The 21489-nt window shown below is 38.0% G+C and overlaps 1 protein-coding gene across 2 annotated transcripts in view; it reads right to left on the bottom strand.

Moving 5' to 3' along the window:
• Abi3bp (ABI family member 3 binding protein) overlaps nt 1-21489 on the bottom strand; it is a 204124-nt gene that overhangs the window by 58523 nt on the left and 124112 nt on the right. The window contains exons 20-28 of one of the 2 annotated variants that reach the window (XM_059277441.1): nt 20492-20575; nt 19998-20036; nt 18683-18745; nt 18498-18566; nt 17797-17847; nt 15930-15989; nt 14987-15076; nt 13642-13677; nt 12795-12878 (exon numbers count right to left, since the gene is read on the bottom strand). The exons of the other annotated variant lie outside the window; for it this stretch is intronic. Of the exons in view, the coding sequence (XP_059133424.1) occupies nt 12795-12878; nt 13642-13677; nt 14987-15076; nt 15930-15989; nt 17797-17847; nt 18498-18566; nt 18683-18745; nt 19998-20036; nt 20492-20575 (576 nt within the window). The remainder of the gene's footprint in view (nt 1-12794; nt 12879-13641; nt 13678-14986; nt 15077-15929; nt 15990-17796; nt 17848-18497; nt 18567-18682; nt 18746-19997; nt 20037-20491; nt 20576-21489) is intronic. 2 annotated transcript variants of the gene reach the window in all.

The following is a 21489-nucleotide window of genomic DNA, read 5'->3' on the forward strand; positions in this document are numbered from 1 at the left end:
CAATGAAATAAACATGTGAAAAGTCAGTAAAACAACCATACCCTCTTCCTGGAATAAGCGGAGAGCAAGGTTAAGAAACTGTCCGCATTTTAGTACTTGTTACTTGATGATTTGGCCACCTTGTACCGCGGTAAACATTTCTTTAAGAAGTACTCAGTTGCTGCCTATACTTTGTGATAAACGTTTTAAATTTAAATATTTACCAAAGCTGCACAGATATAACTTCTGTGATCATGAGCTTTTGTATGAAAGCTTTAAGAAAATAACATTTCTAAATGTGCAGATAGAGCCAACGGTTTTTCTGTATAAGATACAGCCAAGGATAAAGCAAGTGAGTCACATGCATCCTGAGAAGCCCTGTGTAGGGTTGGGCTGAGATCTCATTTGTAATAAAGGTGCTCAACAAACCAGGACCGGAGACATCTCATAAGTGTGGTACTGAGTGGAACAGCTTTCTACTCTCCTTGTGGAAATAGAGTGTTCTAGATGGATAGGAAGATCATGGATGCTTTCTGGGTCAGATCCAAACTTTTGAATCACTCCTTCAAGAACTTCCTTTAACTGTTCTTAGGGAATTTTCCCATCACAGCATAATGTACAACACTGACATTTTGTCTTTAAGAGAAGAATGTAATTAAATTAAATTAGTAGTAACAAATCAGGTATGTGGTAATAGAGATGACATTTATATGCAGAGAGCACAAGCAATTCAGCTGCCACACAGGACCCCATGTTTCCCCCTATATACACGGCAGTGGTGGAAGAAGCAGGTCCAAGTGCCTTCAGCCACATGAGCTAACACTTCTACCACCTCCTGGCTCCCCCAGAGCTGCTATAAGTCCCCCTGTGATCAGAAACTCGATTTACCAGGTTTAGTTAGAGGTGCCTCAGGAGCTTGTGTGGTTTTAGGTTTGAGGCGTGGACGGCGGGGCCATTTTGATGTTTTAGGAGCTGAGGAAAGAAAATCTTCAGTTATTACAATGTCTGTAGTTCAAAAGCTATGGGGGGGGGGAAGTGGTGCTAAATTTAGTAAAACTTACCAGATTTTCTCATAATTTAGGCAATTCGACTAAAATTCGACTAATTTTTCAACTTTTTAGTTATAACTTTCACTCATATTTTCTTGTTTCCCTTCATAATTAAAGGCCTATTGGAAGGGGAGTCATGTGTAAAATGGTCAAGAAGTGAAGAGCAAACAATCGAACTTTTATAGAATAAACAGGTTGAGGATCCAGGAACAGTAGAACACACCGTAATCTCAGCACGTAGGAGGCTGAGACAGGAAGAACATTAGCTCGAGGACAACCCACCTGAGATACTTAGAAAATCTGAGCCTGGACTACGTAGGGAGAACCAGTCTCACACAAAGAGTTAAACAAAGGCAACATAAACAAAAGTAACACACCTTAAAATAATATTCTACTACACTGCTATAACTGGTGAAAACTTAAGAAAATCTGGTAAGTTTTACTAAATTTAGCACCTTTTCCCCCCATAGCTTTTGAACTACAGAATCACTGCTATAACATGGTGGTGGTAAGTGATGACGGAGCAGGAATTCTTTGATCATTTGTTAAAGTAATACTGCACATATAATTAGCCGGCATGTCAATCAAAGAACAAATGTCACATGGTAAAAGCGAATGGATCAATAGTTAAAGAGGAGAATTTCAGATCTTTAAGGAAATCTCTCAGTATACAGAGATTGTTAAAATTATGAAAACAGCTTTTGAGAGTTGCATTCTCCAAAGCACACACAATGACAAAATGATGTCGCATGGTTACAAGCTTGACAGATGGTAGGAGTTAGGTTTATGGTGGGTCTCACAAGAGGTGAGCTCTTTGAAGAGTCATAGTCTTCAATCCTTTCAGAATGAAGACTTTCACAGAATGGCAAAGAGGGTGATGGTGTCACCACAGAAAGCAGAATGTGTAACTATGACACTGATGTCATGAGTTTGGCAATGACAAGAGAGAGGACGTAGCCAGGACCACAATGTGATATTACCTTTTGTTGTCACCCAAGTCTCAGTTCTGAGTGTCACAGGTTCAAGTTCTGTTGTATGAATTGAGCAAAGGTATTCAAATAAACAAAATGATTGCTTTATATAGTTGAGCAGTAAAATCTCTTCATTATGAATCTTCCTAGCATAATATAGTTTCTATAACAACGTAACACCTTTAAAAACCATTAAAATGGAAAAGCAAGCAGTTGACTTCCTAAAAATCTATCATACCTAAGTCAGGCACCTACTTTCTCATTTGTCATTCTTAATAAGAATCTAATTAAGTATTAATTAATAATATAAATAATTAATTGATATTTGTAGTAGAGTATTATTTTAAGGTGTGTTACTTTTGTTTATGTTGCCTTTGTTTAACTCTGTGAAGCTGTGTTACTGTGCCTGTCTAAAACACCTGTGGTCTAATAAAGATTTGAATGGCCAATAGATAGGCAGGAGAAAGGCTAGGCGGGGCTGGCGGGCAGAAAGAATATATAGAGGAAGAAATCTGGGAGGCGGTAGAAGATCTAGGAGCCAGAGAAGGAGGAGAACTCCAGGGGCCAGCGGCCCAGCTATACAGCAAGCCATGGAGTAAGAAGAGTAAGATTTACAGAAGTAAGAGAATGGAAAAAGCTCAGAGGCAAAAGATAGAGGGGGTAATATAAGGAAAGCCGGCAAAAAATAAGCCAAGCTAAGGCTGAGCATTGATAATTAAGAATAAGCCTCCATGTGTGATTTATTTGGGAGCTGGATGGTGGGCCCCCAAAAGAGAGTAAGAACAACAACAGATATTATTAACAATTAATTTCTAATTAATGATCCAAACAATTTATTGATGTTGAGAATTAATTATTAATAATATAAATGATTAATTGATATTAATAATTAATTTAATGATCCAAAATGGACTATGAAAGCATTACTTAGAGCTCATATTTGGAAAGAGACTGAGGCATCAGCATGATGAATTGGTAGGACACCTCCATCACAGACAGAGAAGGAGTATGCCTTTATGAGAGAGAGGAGGCTGCTGATGTCTGCCAGACCAATCCTCTGCTACCCTATCACATTCCTACAGCCTTGACTATGCATGTCCAAAGACTGGTTGAGGTGTGAAGGAACTTTCCTACAACCTAGAAGGGAGAACTCCACAGCAATATCCATAGACTCCTTTCACTATCCTCATTTATATCTCCCCCTCCTCACTCCATTCCCTCCTTTCTTCTCGTCGGCCATGTTCTAATGTGATTTCAAGACTCCTTCTTAGTCTTTATTTCCTGGCTCCAAACGTTTATGTACCTAACACATTTTGTTTACACCTCACAAATTAAACTTACACTTGCATAGATTCTTCCTATGCCATCGTCAACCATATTTATATATATAAAAAAAAAAGGGTTTCCACTCTTCTTACAAGTTTGAAAATCAAGATATATCTCCTACATCTGTTTCACTCAAAAGTGTTAGTAGAATTAGTTAGGAAGAGATAGGAAGTACTTAATAATGCTTTTTATTTGAACTGGACCTAATTATCCTGAAGAAATTGGATTTTTAAGAGGTAAGAGGGAGTTATAAAAACTCGTGGTGATTGAGAAGACTGTACACAGGAAGCAGTGGGTATCCAGATGCATACAGACTTCCCTCACTCAGCCTTGTTTGCTTAACAGCTGTACAGTAGAGTTACTGTGCCCCCCACCCCGCCCCTGATGTTCATCTTTGCTCTCATGGGGATACCCTGCAGGGTCTCAATCTTTCAGATAACTTCCAAAGCCCTGCTAGGTCACACTGCTGAGCTTGTTTAAACAGGGTGCATATGCTTTACCTAGCTTGGACTCGGATACTTCAGGTCTTGTTATAGGCTTTTGTTGGGGATGTGAATGTTGTTTTTGTTTTGATGTTTTGGGAGCTAAAGGAAGAAATTATTGGGTTACTATATATTTTCATTATTTATGAATCAGGAAGCCATGGAAGGTGAAATGATGATAGCGTGCTGGTTTTTACATATACATCATTTTGGGTTTTTTTTTCAATAATAAATTCTATGAAGAAAAAAGTTACCATTTAGTTATAGAGATAAGGGCTGGTAATTGTTCTCTAAGTGTCATAAGGGGACATGGCTAGAAATAAAATGGGTAGGAACCATCACTAAATTTGAATGGATAGTGGACATTTCCACTATCTATGATTTGTGATTTATAATTTAATCTTTCAAATCTGTGATATGTTCTCTATATAATCATCAAAATAAACCTTATTGAATAGAAACAAAACAACAAGATTTATGCCAGCAGAAAAAGTGAAATGTAAATGTGCCATGGGCCCTTTGGGCCCCATGAAGTTGTTAATGGCCTCTCTGTGTAGCTGAGACTTCTGATATGTTTGAAACACAGCTGTAGTGAAGCACCCCATAAAACAAAACACAAAACAGGACATACTTCAAGCAGGCAATGTGGCAGATAAATGACCCAAAGAATTCATGTATGACATCTTAAAATCAGAATAATTATAAAGTCTTCATAATTTTTAGATGAATATAACTGAATGGCCACAAAGAATGACCCAGTTGCCACATGAAGTGACATTAAACTCTTGGTGTGACAATAAGAAGACCTGTTACAAAAATAGCTTAACAACATTACCTAGTGTTACTGGGGCCTCAGGTCTAGCAGTGACAGGTTCTGGGGCTACAGGAAGAAGTGGCCAAAAACAACACAATAAGCCAAAGAGATTTCAAAGTGCATATTTATGTTAGAACATTTACATAACCTACATATATGATTACAATATCAATTGTCCCAAGGGAAATATATAATTAAATTTTTATCTGAAAGAACGTTGTTTAAGCAACTGCTAAACTTTTGTCCTGATAGCTGTTGAGCTTAGCTTTTTAACTACCCTAAGTAAAGAAGTTAGTGTGACATCCTGCAAGGTTTTTAATAAATGAGTTCTAGTCAATATATAAAACACCACAATGGAAAATATTGTAAAGCATTTACTTAATATATTCTTAGAAAAGTAAGTTAAAAGCCTAATGTGAGTCACTATGTTTGAGAAAATAGAAGTTTGAAACACATACTAAAAAAAATAATCGTTCACATGGCTTGTGTCGATCTTGCCAATCTTGTGGAATTTGCGACCTCTGCACAAACCATAAAAGAGGAGCATAAAAGGCAGCCACTAGTCTGACACCCAATGGAGCATCTGTGTCCCCATAAGAATAAAAGGTGGGAATCAAAGAGGCTGTGTATGATACAGGGTCTCTGTAATCTATCCTACCTAAACTCTGAATCAAGTCCTCAAAATCCTCCTTCTACTGCCCTGATGGACCCTTCCAAATGCAGTCCATCTGGACGCTACTATATTTCTGGCTGACCTGCACATATGTCTGGTCCCTCTATTTTCTCTTTTCTCCGTTGATCAAAATCTTATAGTATATCCAAGGTCCAAGCTCAGACAACCATAACATTTTTTTTCTAGATTCTAGATTGTCACTTTGTGGGTTTATTGTGCAGCGTAGCCTCGGTGTTGCTGTATAAGTTTTTTTAAAAAAAAACCCTTCTACAATGGGTCTATTATTTACAATTGCCAATGTGAGCCTGGGAATATGTAAAGGGCTTAGGATTTGTTCACTTGAACGGTTTGCTAGTGTAGTTTCACTACTAAGATTTGAATATAAATGTATAGTGTAAAATTTGTACTAAATATAAAGTTGCAATAAGGGGTCTTACATGGAAAGAATAAGGTATTCTAGCTCCCACGAGAATGGGTCTCACCTACCCGTATTTTTTTTCAAACACCCACAGAGAAGTTATTGATGTTGCCTCCTATTCTCACACTCAGGGAGTGTAAGGGCTGCTACTTCCTACCATGAGCATTGCTTTGAGTCCCTGATGGGACAGACCACTGAGGCTCACCCAGAAGCCATCTAACTCCCAATTTACCAGGTTTTGTCTGAGGTGCTTGAGGGCTCATTGTGGTTTTAGGTCTGGGTCGTGGACGGCGGGTTCTTTGTGACATTTTGCTAGCTGAAGAAAGAAAAGCCTCGTGTTACTTTGGATCTTATGGTCCTGGATACTAGAGAACCTTCTACAGATCTCAGATTTCCTAAAAGTGCGGGAGATTGGTCCTTTAGTTTGTCTTTTTCACTCTTTTTAAACAAGCATGCCTTCTTTTTGTCATTGATGATGATTTGAAGTAAATTCCCGTTCACAGTTGAGTTGCTCATTCAAGGCAAGGAGATTAACACTCATTGCAAGAAAATCATAGAGCCCTACTTTGGGGAAAATGACTGGGAAGGAATCATTTAATAAAGGGTTGGGGAGATTTGGATCATATTTAGGTGGAGGTCTATAATTTGACATTTCATATGGGTCATCTCCAATTTGTCAAATTTATAGTACAGTGTATCATTACTTATATACATCATTATGTATATCACTACTTAAATTACATCACCAAAGAAACAAACATACCGTACAATAGTTTTCAGAAAGAGATCTAGAAACTTGGATGTACCAAGGAGCATAAGAGAAGCTATTATTGATGGGCAGCCATTCCACTGTGGTTAAAACTTGGCTGTAATATAGAACACTGTTCTGTGAAGCACAAAACAACACTTCCAAATGTTCCTCGTGGCCTTTAATGTTTAAACTAAGTTCATGCTTAGCTCTCATAAACACAACAGGAAGAGTGTCTGTAAGATGCTCTGAACTCTGCAGCAGACAGCAGAAGAGGATGAATGTTTTCTCAGAGGGATGGAAAGGCCAGGGGGATGGAGACTTAGAGGACTAGGTCTACAGTAAGCAATAGAAGTGCTTGGCAAGTAAGGTTGTTACCTAGTGTTGTCCCAGGGGCCTCAGTTCTAAAAGCAACAGGCGTTTCAAGGTCTGTAACAGGTTCAAGGTCTGTAATAGGAACTGAATAAGCCAAGATGAGCTTTTTAAAACCATGTATAAACAGACACAACATTACTTCAAAATGACTCTGTGAGCATAACACTGAATCTAGAATATGTGTGTGTATGTGTATATATACATGTATATATTAATTTTCTGGTTGAAAAGTATTATGGACTGAATTGTGTCCTCGCAATTCATATACTGAAGGGTAAGTCCAAGGGAGCTATATTTGAAGACACAATATTTAAAGATGTAATTAAGGAATCATAAGGTCAGTGCTCCAGTTTGTCAAATGTCCTTATTAGAAGAGACAGTCGGTATGTGTATACATAGAGAAAAGGCCATGTGAGAACATAGCAGGGCAGCCATTTGTGAGCCAGGGAGAGGCCTCAGAGGAAGCAAGACCTGAAGACACCTTGGTCTTTGACTTGTAGCCTCCAGAACTGTAAGAACAGATCCCTGTTGATGAAGTACTCAATATGTAACACTGTGGAATGGCTGCCCTATTTGCCTATAGCTCACGGCAAATACCAGTCCTTCTATCCAGACTAGCCGAACTGTAGGCAGCATCCACCTTCCAGACAGCCACCACCATTGCTATCATTTTGCAATGCCTCAGCATGCAATTCCTCATGTTACAATGCTTATCTGACTCTAACAGGGAAAACTTCAGGACATTTTACCCATGCCCTTACATAGGTTTCTAATGTTTTGTAAGAAGTATATAGAAAGCTAACTTGTATTTTCTTTGAACACTAAAAGAAGAAAGTAACTATTAGGTTTATGAAAATATGATTGCATAAACAGTTCTGAAGTTAAGAAATACACAGGCAGCCATTCCAAAAATAGCTTCTCATGATTTCGTTAGCCTCCAGACTGAGAAGTAAAACAATTTTCATACTACTCCTAGTTAAAAGGATTCTATGTGCCTCTTCCAATGGTAAAGGCCTTGCCAGCTGTTAATAGGCTTCTGAGAGTCCCCTCTCAAGGGAGAACCCGTAACAAGGTGACGTTTACAACCATTGCCTGGTGCTCAGGTTCCTTGAACCAAGAACCCGTTGTTTATCTAAAAGACCCAGTACATCTAGACTATGATGGCTTTGAGTTTGTGTTCTTTCAGATATTTTGGGGAGCTAAAAAGATTGAGTTGTTTTAAAGTTATGGTTTAGCATATTACAAAATTAAAAAAAAACTTTAGTATTACAAAGCTTGGCAAATTTTTCTTGGGTTTCAAGCAATATATGAAAGCAGTACCCCATAATATGTTATTGCATCTTTTGTTATTGAAAGTACCCTTGGGGGAAAATACCGACATATCAATTGAAATTATTAATTCAGAAAGTCAAGATCAGTATTTTCAAAAAATTCTTCTACAATTATCTGATTGGGCTAAAATGGCTGAGAATCATTAAAACTATGGTGAAGAGGGAGAGGACTTCAACTCATATTAAGGATGGAGTTTACTATTTAAAGCTAGTAACCTGACGATATTCTATGCTATTCAATCTGCTAAATCACATTGCTCACATACTAACAAAAGAAATTTCCCCGCCATAGCTTGGTTTGCACAAATTAGAGATAGACACATCAAAGATATATGAAACTGGTCTTAACCAAGAATTTGGTTAAACCAAAACCTTAAAGCAACATGTAAATATTGTAAAACAAGTTATGAGGCAGACTGATAACCCAAACTAGATCCATGCATTCCACGGCTTCCTAGGCACCCAATAAACAAGAGGCAAGTGCTGCTGAACATTGAATTCAAACAAAATGATGAATGTAATTGGGTGGCAACATGGGATGAATCTGACAATGAGCAGAGAAAAGTGTTTGCTGAGAGTTAGGTGTATCATTACCTATTGTGGTCACTGGATCCTCTTTGAAAGGAGTAACTGGTTCAAAGACTGGAGTAGAAACTAGCCAAAAATAACAAATACAAAATAAGCCAAAGGTCCACTCCAAACATTAAAACTTATAAAAACCTACCGTATTCATTCAAAAAGAATTCTAGCCAAATAGAAACAAGTCTGAAACACTAAGCCATCTGGCTAACTCTCCGAACTAAAAGAATATAGTGTCTCTGCTCTTAGATGCCAACTCATCTCTTAGGAGTGGAACCAAAACCTTTGTAGGTATGGGCCTACAAAGTTTGTATAAAGTACCTTTGAGTTGTCCTCACTTTCTAATGATCTGAGATTACTTAATGTAACCAAATAGATCATTGAATATGGCTTGCGTCCTCTGAGGTCCACAAATATGGTTACAAGGTAATGGTACCTTTGGATAGTAGGATCTAGTGAGAAGATCTTAGGTCATTGAGGGCATGAGACAGCTTTCACAACCCCTTGGTAGTTCTGTGTGACCCTTTGAGCTCTCCAGAGTGATTATAAAAGCAAAAACCTGGCTCTTCCAGTCATCTCTGCTTCTGGTTTGAAATATGATCATTTTCTAGATGTTGTACATGCACCCACCACAGCACCATGCCATGAGGTGATACAAGCAGGGAACAGCCATTACCACAGAGTCTGTGATGTACCTCTAAAATACAAACATTCAAGTATTTGAACCAGACAAACTTCTCGCTTGTAAGAAGCCGGTGCTAGTCGTTCTGTTATAACAAACAAAGCTCACTAACATCTAGACCAAATTCGCCTTACTGAGAAGATATCCAACTTGAGTACACAAGAGAACATTACAAGGGGCAACCGCTCTATCTGTGGCATGTCAAGGCAGCCTTGTCCAATACTCAAAGACAATGTGGCCATAAATCAATTATCTGGTGTACTCTAAGCTCCCAAGTTTAACATTTAGAACTTTTCAACTTGTCCTATAGGCCATTAGTTGCAGGAGCCTCAGTAAAACCATTCAATTCCTGGAAGCCTTATCTTTTTCATAAGAGGACATTTGCTTCCTTTCACTGGCTGTCAAACATTTTCTGCCCTTTGGAACTTCCCCCTTATCCTCCCCCCACCCCAGGTTATCATCCCTGTAATAATTACTTTTATATTTACAAGCAGATGGGGGAAACAAAGCACAAAAGCATGCTGCAGAGACCATATGCTCTATGAAGCCGGAAGTATCTGTTCTCTAGCACCATACAGAAGTGTTTATTGTTGTCTGACTTGAATGCCTATTATGACTCACAAGACTTACCAATAACTGATAAATCACTCCCCACTGGTGCAAACATATACTCGTTCTCTTTTGTTTCATGTGCGTACATATTTACCATGGACACTTGATAATGACTAGCACTGCCAGAAAAACAACCACCGTGGAGAAAATCCTAGCACACAGAACATAAGGACTTCAGCCATTGAATTCTCTCTCCTTCTCCCCTGCCTGAGCTATTGACCCTCAGCTGTCATTATACTTCCTGTAAGACCTGCTTGGATGGACTGCCGGGATTCTTAACACAGGCCCTACACATTTACCCAGTTCTGTCTGAGGTGCTGTCGGACTCCTTGTAGTTTTAGGTTTTGGATGTGGATGGCTTGGTTGTTGAGGCAGTTTGGGAGCTGAAGGAAGGAAATCTCAGGTTAATATAGTATTTTGGATTTTAGAAATGTTGACTAGGAATACATTTCTTATGATTTCTTGAGCTTCAAGAAATTTCCCTTTCGAGCTTTGTAATATTTGTCTCTGTTTTGATATTGTACTCTTTTGTAACACTTGCATTTCTTTGAGAAACAAAACTCCTGAAGAAATATGAATCTATATATCAAGAATACTTTCTATAGCTTCTCATAAGGGTTCCTGAATGAAGAAATGTTCCAAAACACAGAGTTACGGTGTGCATAGGAGTACTGGGGGTGGTTTCATGCTAACAAAAGCCATAATAACTTCAACTGACCAGCCTTGAGTCTATTTTCTATTTTCATCCTCATCAAAACAAAGTACTATCATTCCCTAAAGTGGAAAAATCAGACAAAGCACGAAAATGGTCAAAATACAGAAATTGACAGCTTCACAAAAACTATCACATCACAAGAACTGCACAAATTAACTCAGCCGAGACGATACATAGATTCCCCTGTAGACACGGACAGAGATGGATATCCCATAACAAAAATGTGCATGTGGTTAACATGATACACGGAAGCAGAGATAGAAAAAAAATCGAAGGTGTGACAGTGAGCCTATATCTGTATACATTCTTTTTCAATAAATTGGCTCTCATAAAAACAAGATGTCATAAAAACAAAACATAAAAGATGTCAAAGACAAGACATCCTTTGAACACTCAAACATGGTAAGCAGTTGACGGACCAGAAGATGCAGAAGCTTTGTGATATCCCAGAAGCAGTGATTATGAAGGTGATAAAATGAGGAAGAAATGCAGATGTGGAAGGACATGGTATGTCGTTACCTAAGGTCATTCCTGGAGTCTCAGTTCTAATAACTGGTTCAAGGGTTGTAGCAGGAACTGATTGAAAGAAGAAAAGATATCAAAAAGATCTTATGAATACATGGAATGTTAGAAAATTCATCTTACCAGTAAAAACAAGGTTTCTTAAGTTGCAACATTTTTTTTAAATATTCTTAACTGGAGAAAATGAATATTGCTTTTTCTTTAAATACTTCTTCAAAGAATCACTATATCCTCATTTGATTCAGAGGTTAGTCACAGCCTTTAGGGTCTGTTGTGCATCTCCTTGAGATTGACTCTGGAATCCCACTGCTGATAATTATCCAATTTTAACTAACATGAGAACCTATATTGAAAATCTGACTCACCATCAGAAAAAGACAGCAAGACACTCAGAACCTTTACAAAAGGCAAAATCAGAAAAACACATCCACTCTAAATAGCAATCAATGCCAGATGCAATGGGCAGTTTAGATAGTTGACTATTAACATAATGCAGTTTACAGAATCTATGGTGATTTCCAGTGATTCTGTCCCTGTGATCAACACTATTTGTCACTACAGATATAGTTTGTATTTATACTGTCCCTTGAGTATGTGCTAGACCCATGACTTGCTAACAGCTGACACAGAGAAACAGGGATGTAGAATGAGGAGGAGGAAAAAGTAGGAAGTATTGAGGTCACACTATGGTTTATCAATGATGGGTGTTCATAGCTGTAAGGAAGCTGGAACCACACCCATTAAGAGGTGACATCCTTGGAGCACACACTATTACTTAACAAGATGAAGAACCACTTCGTAGTTTTTGTCATCATTGAGTTGGGTTTTCTTTAGTTCTATGAATAGAAAGAACGTGATCTTGTGCAGAAGTGAGAACCTAAATCCCATAGGATCAATTTGAAGATTTCAGCCCCCAAGTCTCTTTAATTCATTCTGTGACAGGAGAGGAGACCATTGATACTTTATCCTCTGTCTGGGAAGTCAAGTGCTCCATGTTCTCCATGTGTAAGCCTTCATCCTTCCAATCTTCAAATCTTGTGCTAATTTTTATTATCTTGGATTTTTAATCTAAATTTTCACAAAGCTCACAATAGGTAGCATTTGGGTTGCTCAGATTATTTTATGCTTGCATGAACATGCTGCCTTTCATTACTTTGTTTATGCAGGAGCAGCTTTTCTTTTCTGGTGTCTCGTCAACTAAGTGGTAAATAAGACAGCTTCTACTTCAGAGCCAAGGGCTGAGGTGGCTAAGGAGAGTGAGGGCAAGCTTAGTGAATGCAGTAGCTTTGATCAGATTGTTTCAGCTCAGTACTACACCCAGCAGTCTCATCTTTGAGATGCGACTATAATCAGAGAGTAAGAAAAATAAACATAATGGTCATTGAGAGTCAACATTCTTAAAGAAGCATAAGATGTTTAGGCATGTGATGCTCTACTTGCAAACCAGGAGATACTTGACCCTAAAGAGATATGTTGGATACCTTCTAATACAGAATAAATCACAAATCACATATTTACCCAATATAGTCTGAGGTACTTCTGGATGGGGTGTGGTTTTATGTTTGGGACGTGGGCGGCGGGCTTTTTTTGTTGTTGTTGAAGCTGATGGAAGAGAACTTAGTATTAACATGGTGTTGATGAGCCCAAAAGCTATGCCAAGGATGATGTATCCTCTCTAAGCTTAAAAAAATAATTAATAGTTTGAGCCAAGAAATCCTGTCACTAGGGTTTGAAGCTTTTCCTCTAGTATATTAATAGATTTCTTTAATACTCGAGAATCCTTCAGAGATAAAAAAAAATATTAGATAGAATTACATTTAAGAAATGTAAGTTAGGAGCCATCACTATTTCCTTGAATATATATCTAACCCAAAATTGGTTATAAGTCCACATTCAACTCTAGAAGTGTGAATTTGAACCAACCTCACAGTGATGCTTTTAATTTATTATGACTGTGCCTGGGGAAGTTCTTGGTGGTTTACTAGAGTAAGTCTTTTAAAAGCCACCAAAACATCAGCAGAGCCAAAAACAGTTCCACAGAACTTGAAATGTAGCAAGGAAACTTCTCAGACAACTTTGAGTATACCATCACTGCTGTTGCATTGGAGGCCTAAAGAGGGCCAGGTGTTATGCCTGATCAAAGATTCAGCCTGACACAATTTCAAGGCAGGGCATGGATCAGATGCCTATCTTGAATTAAGCCAAGGTACCTTTCTGTTAAATGGTAAGAAAACTTTCAGTACTCTGAGATGAGTTCTATGGCAGGATGAAACAGGGCATGTCACCATAATCTCCTTAGCAACCACAGTGATGCTGAACAGTGAACAGACAAAAGCACTCACAGAAGAATACCAAGAATCATTACCTAAAGATGGCTCAGGAGTGATAGGTCCCAAGTCTGCTGTGAGAAATGATCAAAAGCAACTTAAAACAAGGCAGTGTTAAACACATTAGAAAATCCATCAAATTCTCCTAAATATGAGCTTTACCAGTCTAGCATTGGTTCTATAGTCAAAAACAACAGCAACAAAAAAAACCCAAAACCTTTGAAGTTTCTACATAGTAGTCCACAGATGTTTGTACAACACAGTCCTATCCTTAGCATTTCTATATCGTTAATGGCGATTTTGCTTGCTTTTCTACAGTTAACTATAGGCTTTGATTGCATTTTCATTAAAAAATAATGTGATAGAAAACTTAGAAAAATGTTATGTATGTCATAACATCTTATTTAACAATTATAAGAAATTAATGTAAAAGCATAATTTATAAGACTATATATTAGAAAACAAATCCTGGAATCATGATAAACACAATTGTTGATACATTTAATTGGATACAGTGAAAAATAACCAAAATAGACAAGGCTTGATTTTGTTGAGAGTTCACTTTGGGAAAAGGTGAAGACCTATGTTTGAGCAAAGGCAAACAAAGAGCTAGACCTGAAGGTCCTTAGTCCACAGAACTTGTTACTACATCTCTTCATTATACAGAAAAGACCTGACTCCAAAGGGTAGCAGGACATGCCAATGGGCTCAGAGCAATCACTGATCTTCTTTGTGGACTTTCCAAAAATAACATCATTGTTCATTGCCCTTCTCAGTCAGGCTACACTTCTAGCCCTGATCTTCCTATTGTTACTCCCATACATGGCACCTTCCTCTCTCTGTTTGTAGGAGTCAGGCCCATTCTTGCCGGCAAATCTATAAAGGCTAAAAATTTCAGGTTCACCTTAAACATATTAGCATATATATATATGTAAATTTTTACTTAAGAATGAATTATGTATCTAACAGTTGGTGAAACAGTGACTACCCAATGTTGCTCCTATTCTTTATTTATATTTATAATGTCTGAATAAGAGTTGCTTCATTGTTCAACTAAGTCACTTGCTACCTCTAATGCATAGCCCACAGATGCTAGTGTGGCATTTAATAAAGTATGTGGCTCTTAAATATACTAAGTAGATATTTTTCCAATTTATAATCAAAGAGCAAAGTATACTTAAATGTGGTAGAAAAAAAAAGTCCTCAGGCATCAAGGACTTCCTCATGAAAGCAGCATGAAGGAGCCATAGAGATTGGCCACAGCAACCATGCTGGTAGCAACTGTGTCTTATGGCTTAAGCCTTCACCCTTAGTAGCAAGTGGAACTTCCATAACTTCTGTCACATCCAATGAAGAGCTACAGGAGCCAAGAACCACATTTACCTGGTTTAGGCTGAGGTATCTTTGGGCGTGGGGTGGCTTTATGAATAGGAGGACGTGGACGGCGAGTTCTTGGTCGTGGTGTTTTGGGGGCTGGAGAAGCAAAGTAGTTATTGTGATTGTGTGACTTCAGAACTAAAGAAAAATGACACATGAATGTCTCTTTGATTTGGAATTGTTTCTTGGTAATATATATGTAAAACAATTTGGTCTCTTGACAGTGGAGACAGACCGCTTGACATTGTTTTTAATTATTCTGAAATTTTTATTGTCAATTGCTAGCCTCAAAGAGGTTCCAGACCCAAAAGGAGTTTGAAACATGGCATGTTGATATTACATCAGGGAGACTTCAGCTAACCTGCTTCTGGGTAACTGTCCTTAAAAAGACTCAGTTTAGGGATACAGCCATTAAAATTAGTATTACTATATGTATGTAACACTTCCTAAAATCACCTGCATATAACCATGGTCTTTCATATCTTCAAAAAAGAATAACTCAAGAATATCTTAAGGGGTAGGCATTCTGAAGTAGATCAGAAATTTACTTTTTTTTATTTTTTTATTTTTTTAAATTTTTATTTTGCAATACAATTCAGTTCTACATATCAGCCACGGATTCCCTTGTTCTTCCCCCTCCCGCCCCCCTCACCTTCCCCCCAGCCCACCCCAGAAATTTATTTTTAATGTAGACTCCTACTGAGTACTGAATAGATTCATGGGTTCTGTGAAACATTTGCAGAGACAGATAATGGGGGGGGGGCGGGTAGCTAAGGAGTTGAATAGAGGCTTATAACTAAGTAACATCCTTTAAGAATTCTTGATATATTTGAAATGAGAAATACCGTTAATGATAAGACATTTTTGTGGAAGAAAAATCCCCTCAATCCAGACAGAAATGGATACAACAGTAAGCAGAGACTGTGTATAAAGACTAAGAGGTCATTACCTAATGTTGTCACTGGAGCCTTGGTTCTCGTAATTACAGGTTCAGTGTCTGTGGTAGTAACTGACCAAAAGCAATACGTGACAGAAATTAAGAAATGTACACAGTGATTTATCTTAAAGGTGAAACATTTTAAGCCTGTTATTTTTTTCTTAAAGGAATAAAGATAGTTTACTCTACAGACAGATATTTTGAATGACCATGGCCCAGAAACACAGATTTAGATTACCCCAAATTCCACATTCCAATGTGGAAACAGTTTCCTAAAGCTTTTATTGTTTTTAAAGAACAAAGAAAGTCATCAACCAAGGCAAATTTAAAATACTTTGGTGGATACATCAGAGAGGCAGGTACAGCAAGATGGGGAAGCTATTCTGTAGGCCCAAGATGCTCTCTGATGACATTCTTAGTTTCTGGATTGGTGAAAGCTAGTGGCCTGCTAAGTTAACAGACTCCAAAAGTTTTCTACCTATTAAATTAGAAGATGTTAGTTCTGACACAGAGGTGGACTGTAAGATTGTTATGTTTAAAAGTATTTGTGACGTCTGGGAATACTATTATTGCCTGGATCTGGCCAGAGTCTATGCCCACCTATCTGGCACACACACACACCATTTCACCTAGAATGTCTATGAAGTTACTAAAAAGTTATTTTCCTATATTGGACTGTCTGAGTCTACCTACCTATGATGGCACTCTGGCTCTACAGCTTTAGGATGTGTTATACTAAATTATTCTGAAAATGGCTACAGAATCTTCTGTTGTATCTCAAAGACATTCACCACCGTTATTTTTGGGAGGAGTGGTGGTTGTAAGAATAGGAAAAGTATTGCTAACTGTCTTGTTTTCTGAAGATCTGTGACAATCATACAGATAGATGTAAATGCCTGCCTTCTCTTCACGGTATATGTGGTGCTTATTATGTTTCTGTACTTATCGCAAATGGATAATTTGCATGCAATTACCCAGTATATGAATAGATACGGGGGTGCTGAGGAAACTGCTCAGTAATGAATCACTTGTGTAGTACAAATAAGACCTAGTTTCAACTCGTAGAAACCACCACACATACACTGAAAGAATAAAGATAATTCAGAATGAAAAGGAAATAATGCAGCTTTTTAATCTCAGTATATATGATTTCTATAAATAAGTCTTCATAGATCAGAAATAAAAAATTACAACTCTGGCATTAAATTAGTATCTCCTTGTATTTTTTTTCTCTGTTAAATCTAGGAGATTCCATGTAAGATTCAAATTTCTTATTATCTAATGTCCTCTAAGCATTGGTATAGAGACTGACTTTCCCAGATGGTTCAGGAAACCAAAGAATGAAGCTAGATTAAAATGCACCAGAGACCAGCATCCAAGTTAATGGCACACAGAGATGGAAAGAAACTGGGACAAGATGAGGAAGACACTGTCAGAACGTCTTTTCACAAGATGAATTCTCAACAGAAAGGTCCGCTTGCATTTGAATAGTATGGCATCGAGGAGAAAGGACCATTATCAGAAAGGATGGCTCATCATTGCAAGCTCCAACCAGCTCTCTTTGTTCCCACACATGCACAAGTAGAGGCTGCAGAAAGTCGCTGCTTGGAAAGACTGATGGACAGAGCCTTCTGACTTCTGGCAGCAGCAAGTGCTGCAAGCAATCTGACTCTGAATATCAAAGGGAGTGTACCATCCAGGTGCTGTTAGCAGAGCAGATGCAGGGATGCCCGTCAGGACGTTAAAATGGCCTCTGCCAAAAACAGCCAGTACTTCTCAGAAACAAATAAGTGAATGATGATTAAATTGAAACCACAGATGATGAGAGGGATCAGTGGAGAAATCCCCAGGAAACGTCAGTTAAGAAAACATTTGTTACCTATGGCTAGGGCAGGGCCTTCAGTTCCAAGGGTAGCAGGTTGCTCATAGGCTGCATCATTAAACATAAAACATAGATGAAGAAAAAACAACCTCAAGTATTCATAATATTTAATTCAGAGACGTTGAGCGCAGTTTAATCTAGGTCGATGTAGATTGCTAACTGATGGGCTTATTTATAATGAGAAGCTTTCTTAGTTGTATACTAATTGGAATCTTAGGAGAAATTTTCAGTTGTAAACAGAATTCTCAAAACTATTATTTTTTTTTAATATAGTAGAAAACAACCCAGTTAATAACTACTATTTAAGATGCCAACAAGTTATTTCAGAGGAAAGCCAATCCCTATGTGGCAAGTCTTTCTTTGGTTGTGCCCATGAGGGAGGAACCCATGTCCCCTCCTGTGTATACTACCCATAAACAGCTAGCAAAGTCACTTTAAATTGTCCCAGGGACAGAAAAGTCTAACTTCTATTTATTATAAACTCAGAAAGGCATAAAAATGCTTTTTTAAAGTGTGGGATTTATAAGACTATCAGGTATTAAATGTTCTTATTTCTTACACCTAGCGTGAATACTTTCAGAAGATAATGAACAAAATTAGGATACTCGGTTCTTTAATTAGTCTAATATATAAACTCTTTCAATGTCATTTCCACTGATAAAAGCGTCTTAAGCTAGGACGATGGGAATTACGTTTACCGAATTTAGTTGGTGGCATGTCAGGTGTGGCTTTGGGCTTAGGAAGCAATTGCTTTGGTGGTTTTAAATCTGAAGAAGAAAAAGGACCGTAATTAGTGTCACAGCTAAGCTGTTGGTGTGGAAAACAATGTCACTTGTAGACCCTTTTCCCATTTACATGCTAAGGCATTGAAAGTGTTGATTACCAGGCTGGATTTGGGGTACTTCTGGCCTGCGTGTTGCTTTGGGTCTCTGGGACAGTTTGGGAACTAAAAGAAAAGGTATTAAAATTAGCATAATGGGCATGGTTGTGACTGTCAAAGTTAAGGATGTGTAAGCTGAGAAACACTCTGTGAAGACTCATTGCAAATATAAAAATAGTTCCAGGAAGGGTGGAAATGCTCATTTTAGCCATTCATTTGCACCATTAGTTTTTCACGGAAGAACAATCTTTTTTAAAAGATTTGTTTGTTTGTTTGTTTGTTTATTTATTTATTTATTTATTTATTTATTTATGTATACAATGTTCTGCTGGCATACATGCCTACACACCAGAAGAGAACACCAGATCTCATTATAGATGGCTATGAGCCATCATGTAGTTGCTGGGAATTGAACTCAGGACCTCTGGAAGAGCAGCCAGTATTCCTAACCTCTGAGCCACTTCTCCAGCCCCCAGAAGAATAGTCTTAAGGAAATGCTTAAAACGTGTCTTTGAGCAAAAGTACTAACTATCATACAACTTCCTTCTTAAATGATGTATTTGAGAAGGATTAAATATATCAGTTTTACTGTTTGCTGACAACTTTTTTTTTCTTAGCACAAACCAGTAAGATCGAGTATTTTAAAGTTGCTTAAGAAGAAACCTGAAAAATTACCCATAAACATCTGCTATTAACATAAGAAATAATGACACATGGCTACTGACCTGGGGGAATTTCTTAAAATGATCAGAGACAAACTGAATTCTGAGAAGTTACAATGAAACAATCATAGGCATGACATTACCACTAAAAAGAATAAAAACCATCTTGGAACTTTTAATATTCTCAAGTTGCAAAGACAACTACCAGTTTTATACTGGGCCCCAGATCAGAATCAGTCTACGGTATCCAAACATGCTAAAAACATTCTCTAATAGGAATGTGTAGCTTTTCAGAGTCTTACAGGCTTAATGAATAAAGCAATGAAAGCCACAACACTGGAAAAATGTATGCCATTTGTTTAGTCCAGAAGACTACAGACATCTGTGAGTAGGAACACCAGGACATGCCGTTAAAAGACAGAGGGTCAGCAGGGAACGGGGAAGCTGTGCTCAAGACCACAGACCTTCCCTGAGTTACTGTAGCAGAATGTACTGGAAGAATTCTCTGGTGCTCAGGCTCTTCCCACCCACACAAGAAATGAAGGGAAGCATGGTTGACAGTGTGATGGAGTCACAAAACTTCAGTCATGCCTGGCTTGGAGACCATGAAGAGAAAAAAAAAAATGGCAAGAAAGCAATAGAGGATGTAGAATTACCAATTGTGGGTACCAGCGGTACAGTGGCAGGTTCCTGAGCTGTGGAAGCAAAATGCCAAGAAGACTTGTTATACCATGGTGTGGCATCCCAAGGAAGGTAACACTGTGCCTTAAGGTTGAAACTATACCAAACTGTGCTTTTTTCTGAAGGTGATTCCACTTTGGCTTTTCCCATTTACCCCCTTTTCCCTGTTGCTTTTCTGTACCTCAGCTGTCCTGGATAGGTATCAGCTCTAAGACTCTAAGGATTTAATAACTCTAATTGCTTTAATAATCCACCAAGTGGGCCACTTTTCACACTGTACACTTACTAATCACAAATAAAGATATGGATGCATCATACATGATATGAATGTAAAGAGTATACAGATGCTCAACTATGCAAACCAACCATATTGTTCCCTAAAGCCCAGCTGTTTGGAGGGTGGCAGCTAAGAGACTAGAAGCCACCGCACTGAATCCCTGGTCATTGGAACTCTAAATACCACATTTACCGGGTTTGGACTCAGGTACTTCTGGACTACGTGTGGTTTTAGGACGGGGGCGGCGGCGGCCTGGTTGTTTGGTCTTTTGTGGAGCTAAAGAAAGGAAAATGTCTAGTTAGCAGAGAAAGTAGTGCTACAAACAGAGTAAATGTTACATGTAATTTAGTCACATATTTAATCCTTCTGATTCAATCTGGACACATTCTGTTTGGCCACTTTCTGTCATCACCCACTTACATGAAATGTAGAATTTAGGGTGGGTTTTGTTTTTTTAATGTTTTGTTCTCTCTCTTTCACCTCCCTCCATCTTTCCCTTTCTCTTCACAGTTTTTGGTCAAAGATTTGTACATTTCCCAAGAGATCTCTTTATTCTTTCACTTTGAAATAGATTTTAGAAAATCTCAAAATTAGTATATAGTTTAGATGAGATGGTCACACAAAAGTTTCAAACCTATACCATCAGGAAGAACATGAGAAAGGCTGTTTTACTGACACAGTAAGAATAAAAAATTAAAATTTGGCTTAATATTCCAAAGCAGGAGATTTTTTTTCTGCTTGTTGTTAAAAAAGTCCACGTGTAAACAATAGGGAAAAATGAGTTTAGAAACTATATCAAGGGAAGCATTTTTAAAATGAGATATACTTATAGGCTAGAGGTATAGGATTTAAAATTTGTAAGGATAACCAAGAACACATAGAGAAATGGACATTGATGTATCATTCCATGAATGTGAATCTGCCAACAGTGACACCAGCCATTAAGGAAAGAAGGAGTAACTGTGTGTCCAGATAACATTGTTATGGACACTTTCCCAGGGCTCCGGGACCCTAAACCACACACAAAATTATCAAGAAGGAATCAACTCAAAGGAGAAAGTAAAATCAACTTAAATGTGGGATATGCTCAATTCTCAACTTCTAGCTTGAGCAAATTAAAAGTGGTGAAATTGTATCCACATGAGAAGTAACCTCTTCTACTGAAATCAATTCCTGTGGTTTTAGACAAA

This window comes from Peromyscus eremicus, chromosome 12 (assembly GCF_949786415.1).
Source record: "Peromyscus eremicus chromosome 12, PerEre_H2_v1, whole genome shotgun sequence".
Taxonomy (NCBI): domain Eukaryota; kingdom Metazoa; phylum Chordata; class Mammalia; order Rodentia; family Cricetidae; genus Peromyscus; species Peromyscus eremicus.